We start from the raw sequence: 13,038 nt of genomic DNA, 5'->3' as shown, positions 1-13,038 counted from the left end.
ACTCACCAATTCATCTCATAACCAGTTGGTCCAATAGCCATTTATTCTAAGTAGTGGGGTGGCTTGGGGTTTTACCGTTAGAGTGGATAAAAATTTGGTCTAATTAGACTAAGTGTTAATTGGTCAAAATGAATGAAAATATAACGGATATTTGACCAACTGGTTATGAGACGAAATGGTCATAGATGAACTGGTGATTAGACAAAGCGATGATTGGACCGAATGGTTGTTAGATGACGATATATTGGACAGAATGGCATTAGACTAAATGAAGGTAGACCATGTGGTGAGTGGATGAGTTGGTAGTAGACGAATTGGCAATTTACCATTTTGACTCGGCCAATCAAATACATCCATTTCAAGTTTTGATGGGATGTGTTCACCATGTGGTTTGTCCTGAAAAGGACTTGATAAAGGTGAGAAAATTGAGTCTAGAGAGAGAAAGAGGACAAGAACATTCCTTTTCCCAAAGTTTTTCAGTTTCTTATCTTCCTCTTCCTACTTCTGATTTTCAAACCACAATACCTGAAACCTGTAAAACTTATTTAATATTTTCGTTTTTACCTTCTCTCACCTCCGTTCCTCTGTTCTTCATCTTTTATGTACATCCTCCATTCTTTCCTTCTCTCCCTCATTTTCCCTTCCCTCCCTTCTTTTCCCTCCTGTGGTTCTGGTGATACTAGTAAAGCTTTGTGTACATTTACTTGCCACCTTTATTTCATACTCTATGAATTTATTTACCAATTATTCAATCAAACAGTTTGTGCAAAAAGATTTTCACACATGCCGAAATCACACAAACATTTTAAAAACTCAATGAAATAAAACCAACAACATCGACACTGAATGCATTCCTAAAAAAATAGCTTTTATTATTTTTCATTATCAAATCTATAATTCTATGTTCATGTCAAGACTTGTCATTACAACATGTTGTTATTACAACATATTATGCAACTTTATTACGAACCAGATGGATCATCAACTGCACAGAAAAAAATCATGCCTCTGCTATTACCAGATCAGAAATACCTTTAATAAACACTTCTGAAACGTTTAAAATCTGCAATGATCTAATCACATCATCACTCATATGTGCATGAACCAAAGTAAATTTTAATTGATCCATTGGATCTACAAAACATGTGACGAAATGAGACAATGACATCTGACCCCAAAATCTGATGAGATGATCTTTACTCCAATATGCACACAAAAGTTAGATTTGAAGTTGATCCCTCAAATGGCTTTTTTAGTTATAATAATAATAATATAGGTATATTTACCCAGGGAAGCCACTTCAGTTCTGAAAACTGTTTTTCCAGTGGGCCCTGCTATCATTATTACCCCGGCTTTAGCTGGGCTGCCTAGGCGCTCAAAGCATTCAAGGAATTTCTTCCTACCGGGTACCCATTCACCTCACCTAGGTTGAGTGCAGCAGTGTGGATAAATTTCTTGCTGAAGGAAATTACGCCATGGCTGGATTCGAACCCACAACCCTCTGTTTAAAAGTCAGAAGACTAATCCACTGGGCCACAACGCTCCACAGTTATCATTGGAACAAGATATTTTCAGATCCATAATGACCTTTGTCCTTTAGTCCCACACATTAAACACAGGTCATCGCCACATCATGATTTTAACAAGTTGGAGTTTGTGACATCCAATACTACACAGATCACTGTCACTCCTATGTATTCATACATAGCCCAATTTGCAAGTTGATCAGTAAAATAATTCTCAAGTTGTCACGAGAGTGAAAACAGGACAAATGGACGATTACCTGGAAATGTAGACCCTCTGACAACCACTGTCTCTAGATTGAGAAAATTGTTGTCTGCTTCCCATAACAGCTGTACCCTTGAAACCAAAGTTTACAAAAGTATTGTCTTTTATAACAATACTAAACCAAACCCCAAACACATCCATATGTACAAAATAATTGTTTAAATTTTCTGTCCATGTACATTCAGCTTCATTTTATTGTCTCACCTGCATAGCAGTGTGAGACTATAGGCGCCGCTTTTCCGACAGCGGCGACGGCGTCAACACCAAATCTTAACCGAAGGTTATGTTTTTGAAATGACAGCATAACTTAGAAAGTATATGGACCTATTTCATGAAACTTGGCCATAAGGTTAATCAAGTATTACTAAACATCCTGCCTGAGTTTCATGTCAAATGACCAAGGTCAAAGGTCATTCAGGGTCAATGAACTTAGACCATGTTGGGGGAATCAACATCAAAATTTTAACCTAAGGTTAAGTTTTTGAAATGTCATCATAACTTTGAAAGTTTATGGATCTGATTCATGAAACTTGGACATAATAGTAATCAAGTACTGAACATCCTGTGCAAGTTTCAGGTCACATGATTAAGGTCAAAGGTCATTTAGGGTCAATGAACTTTGGCCAAATTGGGGGTATTTGTTGAATTACCGGTACCATCATATCTCTGTAAGTTTATTGGTCTAGTTCATAAAACGTGGACATAAGAGTAACCAAGTATCACTGAACATCTTGTGCGAGTTTCAGGTCACATGACCAAGGTTAAAGGTCAATGGACATTGGCCATGTTGGGGGTATTTGTTGAATTACCATCATATCTCTGTAAGTTTATTGGTCTAGTTCATAAAACGTGGACATAAGAGTAACCAAGTATCACTGAACATCTTGTGCGAGTTTCGGGTCACATGACCAAGGTTAAAGGTCAATGGACATTGGCCATGTTGGGGGTATTTGTTGAATTACCATCATATCTCTGTAAGTTTATTGGTCTAGTTCATAAAACGTGGACATTAGAGTAACCAAGTATCACTGAACATCTTGTGCGAGTTTCAGGTCACATGACCAAGGTCAATGGACATTGGCCATGTTGGGGGTATTTGTTGAATTACCATCATAACTCTAAGTATATTGGTCTACATGTAGTTCATAAAACTTGGACATAAGAGTCGTCAAGTATCACTGAACATCTCATGCGAGTTTCAGGTCACATGACCAAAATCAAAGGTCATTTAAGGTCATTGAACTTTGGCCATTTTAGAGGTAATTATTAGATTGCTGTCATAACTTTCAAAGTTTATAGATATAGTGTATAAAATGTGGATATAGGGGTAATCAAGTATCACTGACAAGTTTTAGGTCACATGATCAAGGTCCAATGTCAATGAACGTAGTATTGTATCATTATATGAATGGTGTTTTTTTTGGGAATAATTATTTTATAGTAGTTTTCATAGTCTGCACTGCTGCTATATTGAATCTCGTGATGCAGGTGAGACCGCCAGAGGCATGCCACTTGTTTTCTGATAAATTTGGAGAGGTTAGTAGAGATGTTGGCATCATTGGCTTTCCATACTTGAGATTGATCATATCAATCACAACTCTTTGTAAGACAGGGCCCTGAATAGGGTAGTGTCTAATTTTCCATAGATCCTCCAAATTTTCACATCATCGTAAATGGAAGTCGATACCCGAGATTCCATATAATTTCAGATTTGATACTAATTTGATGCCCTCCGGATCAGATACAAAAGAGCACTGTACACTAAAGCTTCCTGGTTAATCATTGAGTTGATTTTACGATTGATCTTACACGATAATCAATGCAATCAATCATACAAATAAGTCCCAATGATCAATCACTCTGCTTTATGAAAGAGAACATTTCTTTCTCCTCATCATCTGAATCTCTGAAACCAAGCCAGACTGTCTTCTGTGTTTTCTGTAAATAAAAGAAAAAAAAATACCAGCATTAACCAAGCTGCTACGTTTAATATTTAGTTTTCCGGGGAGAATTTGCTAAGAAATCAGGGAAATCATTCAAAACCACATTCAATAAAATGAATGCAGGGATTCAGTGTAAGATGGATTTATATTCACTTGGTGTACGCACTTGGGTCTACTCTGATAGTCTTATACCACATGGGCTAAATCCATTTGGTGTACTAAAACTTTGGTCTAAGTGCCATTTAGTCTACACTGCACTTGGTCTTAAACACTTAATAAGGCCCTGTCACATCGTTCCGTGCAAGCCTTGCGTGTGACTTGCAGGTAACTATATTTGTTACCCGCAAGTCGCCCGCAGGTCACCCGCATTGACAATATCTCGCATGTATATCACGCAGTTGCTCCCAGAAGCATACGCAAGTCTATAATTTGCAGGCAGAAAACTTTTGAACATGCTCAAAACTTTGTTGCGGGTGAGTTGAGAATCCATATTTTATTGTTCAAAATAGACACGAAATGAAACACTCCGAAATTTTTTTTTGCCCAATCGATCATGGGTTCGGCAGCCCTTGTGCAGCGCCAGATCGACAAGGCTCTATCCCTTTAATCGTTGAACGCCAAACAGGGTAGCAGCGACTCTCATCTTTTAATGTCTTTTGGTCTGACGCGGCCGGGGTCTGAACTCCCAACCTCCTGGTTGTGAGACGAACGCTCTACCAACTGAGCCAACACACCAGGCAATCACCGAAAGTCACCCACAAGGCTTGCACGGAATGATGTGACATGGCCTTTAGTATATTTCTCATTTAGTCTTATGCCCACCGGTCTACTTTTCACTTCATCTATTCATATAGCCTAAGAGTTGTTAGACCAAGTGGATATGAGAAAATGGATATGAGTGTAGCCTAACTGGAAATTAGACAAAACAGTAAATGGGCTAAACGGTTCCATGACATTTGCTCCAACGACAATTGCTCCAATGGAAAATATCCGCACATTAAGCCAAACATAAAACCTAACCTCCAAAACTTAATAAACTCTATTGAATCAAAAACTCTATTACAATCCCAACTCTAACCCTATGAGACATTACTACAGGAGCATTATGTCGTGTTATCGGGCAAAACATCAATTATTCTAAGTGGGCAATTCCAGAAAATATGTACGTCCAACCCCCTATATGTGGGACCTTCATGAAGTTTTCTGTCTCTATAAATTTCTTGTTCTTTTGAAAGTCTGTAATATTCTAAAAGGACCATGACTTCGTCAGTGTAAGAAGTGACTTGAGAAAAATGGGGATCTTGAGAAAAATTGGGATCAGATGTACAAAAAGGTTGATCATTATATGGAATTGCCCAAATGAAAAATAGACAAATTGATTGTAGATGAACTAGGATTAGTCTAATGCTCCAACCACACCTGCAAAACTGAATCCCGCAAGACCAACCAAAGCTGTTATGTTACCAATGACATACGGTTTATTTCCAATTGGTCTAATGCCAATTCATCTAAATACCAACTCGTCTACCATCATTTGATCTATCATCAATTCATCCACTATCCACATGGTCTAATTGCCATTTCGTCCACTCACCATTTGGTCTAATAACCAGTTGGTCCAATAGCCATTTAGTCCATAAACCATGTGGTCTAATTGGATAAGTGTTAATTGGGCGAAATGAATGAAAAGAAAAAGGGTATGAGACCAACTGGTTATTAGACGAATTGGCCATAGACGAACTGGTGATTAGACGAAGTGATTATTGGACCAAATGGTTGATAGACGAAACGTTGATGGACGGAATGGCATTAGATTAAATGAAGATAGACTGTGTGACGAGTGGACGAGTTGGCAGTAGACGAAACAGCAGTTTGCCTGACATACCAATGGCACATGTCAGTTAGGAGTCTGTTCCATTGATATGACTGTAGCATAAAACATATTCCATGGGAAGGGTTAACTTTCTGTTTCTCACCTTTAGAGGGCTTATACTCTGCTCCAATCCAGCCATCGTAATCGGACCCCTCGAGCACATCAAAGATATAGTCATAGTCTATCTCTCCCTTCAGACTGGGCTCATTTCTTCCAGGGGCTTGTGATACCTGGATGTGACCTGTTTCGATCAAGAAAGGACACCATTCTTACCTAAAACTTCTAACATTTCCATACACTCAGTGATTGTGCTACAAGGGGCCGGGGGGGGGGGGGGCAAATAATAAAAACAAGGAGAAAACAAAGAAAAAGAGGAAGAAAAGGTTTTAAAAAGATGCAAGGGGATAAAATGAGATCTGAGTCATGTACAGTACATTTTAACTGTTTCTCAGATTGAAAATAAATGTCATCTTTGTTGGTATTGCACCCCTAGCAAAATACCCATGTGCTGCCCCAGTGCACATCCATATTGTGAGAGCTATACCTTTTCTAGAATTGCCTGTTTTACCAGCTACTGCAGGTGACTATAGGGTGTATCATAAAAAAAATTAATTCAAATTCAGAGGGCTGATATCAAGTTCAAGTTCAATTTAATTTATTTCAATCTTAAAATCATAAAATATATACATGTATACAACATGAAACAATGGAGATTTAATCGGATGATGAAATAAGAGACTAATATGAAAGTTATAAAACTTGTTATTGAAATATATCAAAAGATTATATAATCTAATAATTCAAATTGATCAGTACGGAGGTTTCATGGTACACCATATATTCCTTTGCAATGTTTGGTCATGAAATGGACAACCCAAACTCCACATTTGGACAAGCATGTTCTTGTCATGTTCAAGAAAATGGGAATTTTTTTGAAAAAGCCAAACAAGTACACTCTATCACCGTGCCTTACGCACGGTGTCCTACAGAGTACAAGTCTTTTTCAATTCAACTGAATATTAAACAAAATGGCATTACTTAAGAAATCAATGTTACAGACAAGAAACGTGAAATCTTACCCACATAAGGCATGTATTCCTTGATGATTCTTGTCAGATCACCATGAACTAGCTGAACATGGTAGACATCCTGGGAAAAAGGAAAATGATTTCAAACTGACGTAAGATAAAAATAATTATAGACAAGATAATAATAATATAGCATTTATGAGGCACTGATTTATCTATTTTCCTATTCAATGGCGCACTATATATTACCCCAGCTGTAGCTCCAGCTGCTGAAGACGCTTGGTGCATTCAAGGAATTAATCCTGCCGGGTACGTGGATAAATTTCTTGCTGAAGGAAAACATGCCGTGGCTGACATTCGAACCCATGCCCCTCTCATTGAAAGACGAGATTCGTAACCACTAGAGCACGACGCCCCCACAGAGTATAGGAAATCAGATCCATCAAAGCTAATTCTGGAAGTAAATGGAACTAATTTCTAAATGTATTTTTAATCTGGGCCATATTTCGTGAAATTTGTCATCAAACCTTGTACAAAAGGTTATGGTCGGGTACAAAAGGTTATGGTCGGATGCAAATACAAATTGTGTCTCTTCATCTTATACAATAATGAATCCAGCATCAACTATGACAAAGAAATGTAAGGGCTCATGCACAAGCATAATAGAGTCACTATTGTCCCCAGACAATTGGGCCCCTAAAATACTTTGTAGGATCTGATGCTGGATACGCGCCTGTTATAGAGTGTTGATGTGATATGAAGCTACCGTTTCACATTAGCCTGTTGAAATAGGCCCACGAGGTATATAACTAATTGAGCTTTTATTAAGGCATGAATTAAATCATATGATTTGTTTCAATGTATTACATGTTTCATTGTAAAATAAGTGATGTAGAATAAAAATCTGAATATGGGTATATATATATATATACAAATGTGTGAAATTATACATGTACAACAGCTTTGGCAACACTTTTATTTAAATATTTTGTGAAAGAAATGGATTTCTTTCACAATATATATATATATATATATATATATTGGCGAAGAAGCTCAAAAAGCATTGAAGCTAGAGACGTAGCCTGTATTTCTTCAACTTTTATTAGTACAAGCTTTCGGCCATTTAGTTAGGCCTTCTTCAGGTATCTGAAGATGTAAAAGACATAATGGCTTAACAATTACCATGCATATATTTGGATCAATTTACTAAATATAGGTATATCTTAAAAGAAAATGTTTTACATCGGTAATGTTTAATTAGGATTATCCAATAGCTATTAAAATCAATTAAGTTTACGCAGATTTTTATTACAAACATTTTTTTTTTAAGTTATGTAGGCGCGTATCCTGCATCAGATCCTACAAAGCATTTCATGGGCCTACATAAGCTTGTACTAATAAAAGTTGAAGAAATACAGGCTACGTCTCTAGCTTCAATGCTTTTTGAGCTTCTTCGCCAATATATTACTCACTGAAGCACCCACGCAATGTTTAGGTCCTTGCTCATCACAATTATATATATATATATATATATATATATATATAGCCTGTTTTTACAAATTTGGCTTATTCTTCTGAAGACAACAAGAACACAGTTGTCGAAACGTCGAGTTTGGGTGGTCCTTTTCAGGACCATGGTGTACAATGAAACCTTAACACTCATTCTTTCTTCGCTATGGAAACCTTCAGAAGTTACATGAATAATCATAAGCAGAACCAAATTAGTTTCAGCCAAAACCATGCATTATGCCACAAAAATAAACTCAAGCTGCTTTAAAATCTGTCAATAATTTGTTTCCCATACTTACTAGCTGCAGTTTCACATTGTCACAGTCAACTCTCTTGAGTATATTGACCGCTGTGAGAAGAAAAAAAAATTAAATGGGAAACAGTCAAATTATCACAATTAAGATTTCTAATTTTCCCTTCTCCTTTAACTTCATCATTTGTTTTACTCAAGGCATTAAAGAGATACACAATACTATCATAATACTAAAATTATTGTTTGTTTTAAAGTCAGGTTATGTATTTCATTGTCATTCAAGCCATAGCCTAACCTGTAATTATTCAACCATTTGATGCGAGTGCAAGAAAAAGTCTTTGGAAATTAAATTCAATTGAATCAACTTTACAAGACAATTTTTTTAACACTGTTTCAGCTATTATCAATATTGATGATGATGCACAGCATTTGTATAGCGCCATATATCTGTCAAAGACATTCAAAGGCGCATTGGAGGAGCCAGCCAATCTGGGTCGCCAAGAAGGGCGTGCACACAGAACTGTGACCCGCAGGTCTCTCCTCCCGGTAACTGGTTGGGGAATGCAGGTGGACCACTACACCGGGGTTCCCCCCTACTCTTATTCGAATAGTGCAGTGGGTTCTTAACGTGCAAAGGTGGTGATTCTCCTCTACACGGGCCTCCATTTAACGTCCTATCCGAGGGACGGAGTGTTTTCCACTGTAACATAGCCTCCATCTATGAAACAGGGGAGAGACGTTTACACACAACTCGTCATCAGCTCGGGGTGGACTCGAACCCACAATCATTGGTTCGACGGGCAGACGCTTTACCGATTGAGCCAACTTCGCTCTCTATATTTTTTCTTATGAGAACTTTCCATATCTACAGTTATATGCATTTATTTTTATTTTTTGAACAAGTTTACATATCACCCCCAAAGATATATGGAATTTGATTTTAAATGTATTATTTAATTTTACATTTATTATTAAAAAACACCTTTTTAATAATATTGAGTTATTGAAAGAAAAAAACATTGTTCACTGGAGTACATGCTCTGAATCAAGTGTTTGCCTTTCATTTATTGCAGAGCATTGATGAACAAAACTCTTCCCTTCTTATAAGTTTTTAATAGATGCCTGCACAAAGTGTGGTACAAATATAATCTAAAATTACAGAGATTGATTTAGCTCCTGAACTGTTAATTAAACTCACACTCTCACCTTGGTCTTGCCTTGTTAGAAAGTAGTTTGGAATGGTGTATCTATCGTTAATAGGCTCGATAACAGCTGTGATGTCTTCCTGTAGCATAAGAAATGTTTATAGTGATTCACTGACACCTGTTAAAAGCTACAGAAATCATCGCACCTCATTGACTGAGAGCAAAGTTATCAGTGATTTGGAATGGTGTACCTATCATTAATAGGCTCGATAAGAGCTGTGATGTCTTCCTGTATCATGAGAAAGGTTTATAGTGATTCACTGACATCTGTTAAAAGCTACTGAAATCCATGCACCTCATTGGCTGAGAGCAAAATTTTCAGTGATATGGAACGGTGTATCTATCATTAATTGGTCTCGATAACAGCTGTGATGTCTTCCTGTATACACAGTTTCATGAGACAGTTATTCATATATTTTTACTGGCAACTTGTAATAACTGAAATACTTGTAATAAGCTACTGAAAGGCTTGTATCTGATTGGCAGAGAGCAAATTTATCAGTAAAAATCAACGACAAGATACTACATGACAAGAAAGCAAAACAAGAACATTTAGAAAGCAAATTATATTGAAAGAGTGAGCATTGATGGAAATCATAGTAGGCCTATTGGAACACTATTAAATTTATATACTAAGGAAACAGAATGTCAGAACAATACAAGTATGTATACAAATATAATTATTTGTCAAGATTCTAATTTCTAAAACCGAGGAGAAATCAGGAAAGAAAGGAAAACTGGTAGAGGTAAAGATGAAAAGACGCAGTGACAGACAGAAACGGAATAACATTATGTGACTCCAGGGAATAATTTTCCTGGTATCACATCGCAATTTGCTCCACATTTTTGAAAGACTGCTATGCAAAAAGTCTCTTTAAAGCATATTTTTACATAGGAATGTACATTACTTAGTTGAGAGCTTTTCTCTTATGACCAATAATGCTATTCAAATTTGTAAAGCAAAATTATGCCCTGGACTCATCTTAAAAATGTATTCTCAATTTTCACACTGGGAAATAATATTTGGGAGAAATCGTTAAATTACACTTATAGTTCCATAGCAAAAAAATTTCCTTTGTCAAACATTGTTTGAGAGTAGGGACAAAGGATCTGATTTTGATGCAATAGCAAAATACCCAGCCATGGGTTTCATAGTTGGAAACAGTAAAAAAATAATGTTAACAAAATTACATGAGCACTGAGTCAAATGCAGAAAATACAAGCATTATCATAGAAACTTAAAAATACTGAATAAAAGGGACTTTCACATACCCTCTTCAGTCTCTCAGCTGCATACTTCAAATTCTCCACCAGTGTACCCTCCATTTGAGAGAGAAGGGTTGACTGTTGACCTTCCTCATGGGCTGGAATCTTTCCAGACATAATATGCATCCTTTAGAAGAAAAATATATCAAGAAAGGGGAAAGAATAAGGTGGGTGTTTCATAAAGCTGTTTGTAAGTTAAGAGCGACTTTAAGAACGACTGGTGATCCTTTCTTGTGCAAAATGGTATATTCGTTGGCGATGGTAAAGCGCGTAAGAAAGGTTCACCAGTCGTTCTTAAGGTCGCTCTTAACTTACTTACAGTACAGCTTTATGAAACGGCACCCAGGACTCAATAGCTAAAACAATTCATGTCTAACATTGCAGAGAAGTGTTCCATGACAAGTGAAGTGACTTTGTGTCTAAACAAAACAACAAAATTAGAGTAGAAAAGTGAATTAATTTTAATCTGAAACCATATCACTCCTCAAAGTTTCTACTGCTGAACAAACCTTGCAGTCTTCTTTTCCCCTTTTATTATACTGTATATAAAGAGCCCATAGTAAAAGGGGAAAAAAACTCCTAAATATTGCTAGATAAAGGGAAAACAATATATATTTTCTTTGTATCCTCTGTCTCTTTAATTACAAAAAGAAAGAAACAAAACAAATAAAAAGAGGTTGAAATCATTATCAATTTGATGAAAATGAAAATGATGATCATGATAATCATAATGGTCAGGTCATCATGTTGATAATGATACGTACTTGTATGACATAATGATGGCGAAGATAATATTGATGATGGTTATGACAGAGGCGATGGCAGCTTTTTTTTTAACTGAGAGATATAAATTTGTTTCCATACAACCAAGTTTTGTAAATATACTGTAATTTTGAAAAATGTCATGCCCCTTAGCAATGAAATCTGAACTTATAATTTACCTCTTGCAACAAAGAGCTTTGCAGTAGTCAACGGAAAGCTCAAAAGTTTCCTGGAATTCTTTCTGTCTTCCAGGGAGAGCAGCCAGTCCAAATTCCCCCGCTGTTCTGTCACCTATTCATACAGATACAATACAATACAATACAAAAGAAACAAATAGATAGATCCAAATAGCATTTACATTTACATTGAACAGCAATAATTAAATCTGTTTCAATTCGGATAGATCTAGATGTATATCTAGATCTTAGTTCTTTTATTCTCCACTTTTTCTCCTACGTGCATAGATTACAATATGAATCCAGTGACAGGGTATTAAATAATAATTGTGAAGCGCTTTGAGCAGTCGTAGATTGATAAGGCGCTACGCGCTACAAAGCCAATTTTCAATTATTTTTAGGATTTAGGCCGGCTATTACAGTAAAAATATACTTTAGTGAAAAATCTGTATCTAAGATTTTTTAAGAAGGGAAGCATTCCCAAATATTAATAAACTTTGCTCTCTACTATAATACTTGATTAATACTTTTATTAATAGTTACCTGGCCAACTGGACATCAAAACATGATCGACTCCCGCTTGCTTCCTCGCTGCTGCGATTTCGTCTTTCGAAAAGTCGTAAGGAAAAACACATTCCACAGCTCGAAATCCCGCTGTTTTAGCCGCGGCATAACGGCTGGCGAAGCTCGTTATCTCTGTGAACATGATGGAAATGTTGGCTGCAAATTTGAGAGGCATCTTGATTTATCCACGATCCCAAATCCTTTCACTCTTCTTTTGTTGTCGTCTAGGGGTGTGACTGTGACTGAGGAAGCTGCTGAATGCGGTCCGCAACCACCGCGATTACGCAATTAAATACTATGGAGTGCCGTGTGTGTAGGTGTGATAATTTATGTCTGGGACCAGTGGCGTAATGAGCCAAAAATTTTGAGGAGGCCATAAATGGCATATTGGGCATAATTTCTATGAATAAAAAAAATGAGAGCGAGCGAAGGGAGGGAGATAAAATTTTACCCTTTTTTTTCAATACGAAAATCTAATTTTGTAATAGATTTTGACATAACATTCAGAAAATTAAATGATTTTTTACCCGAGTTTTCCTTTTCTTTCTCTTCCTCCTTTTTTTCCTTGGTCGTAAATATTTTTGGGGTCTCGAACCTCGAACCTCTGCTTCAGTTCTAAACTTCCCCAACCATACGGTAGGTAGGTAGGTAAATAGATAAATAGATAAATA

At 36.6% G+C, this 13,038-nt stretch overlaps 1 protein-coding gene across 1 annotated transcript; it reads right to left on the bottom strand.

Moving 5' to 3' along the window:
* Positions 1–847: 847 nt before the first annotated feature.
* On the bottom strand, positions 848–12,649 carry LOC129271425 (putative hydroxypyruvate isomerase). Its single transcript, XM_064106608.1, has 8 exons — positions 12,347–12,649; positions 11,807–11,918; positions 10,872–10,992; positions 9,601–9,679; positions 8,441–8,490; positions 6,684–6,753; positions 5,708–5,845; positions 848–3,726 (listed from the first exon to the last, which is right to left on the bottom strand). Exons 1-8 carry the CDS (start codon positions 12,540–12,542, stop codon positions 3,683–3,685), a joined length of 810 nt encoding a protein of 269 aa, XP_063962678.1. The 5' UTR covers positions 12,543–12,649; the 3' UTR covers positions 848–3,682.
* Between the last annotated feature and the right edge of the window lie 389 nt (positions 12,650–13,038).

This window comes from Lytechinus pictus, chromosome 11 (genome assembly GCF_037042905.1).
Source record: "Lytechinus pictus isolate F3 Inbred chromosome 11, Lp3.0, whole genome shotgun sequence".
Taxonomy (NCBI): Eukaryota; Metazoa; Echinodermata; class Echinoidea; order Temnopleuroida; family Toxopneustidae; genus Lytechinus; species Lytechinus pictus.
Note: the sequence above shows the minus strand (reverse complement) of the source record. Positions and strands in the feature narration are given on the sequence as shown.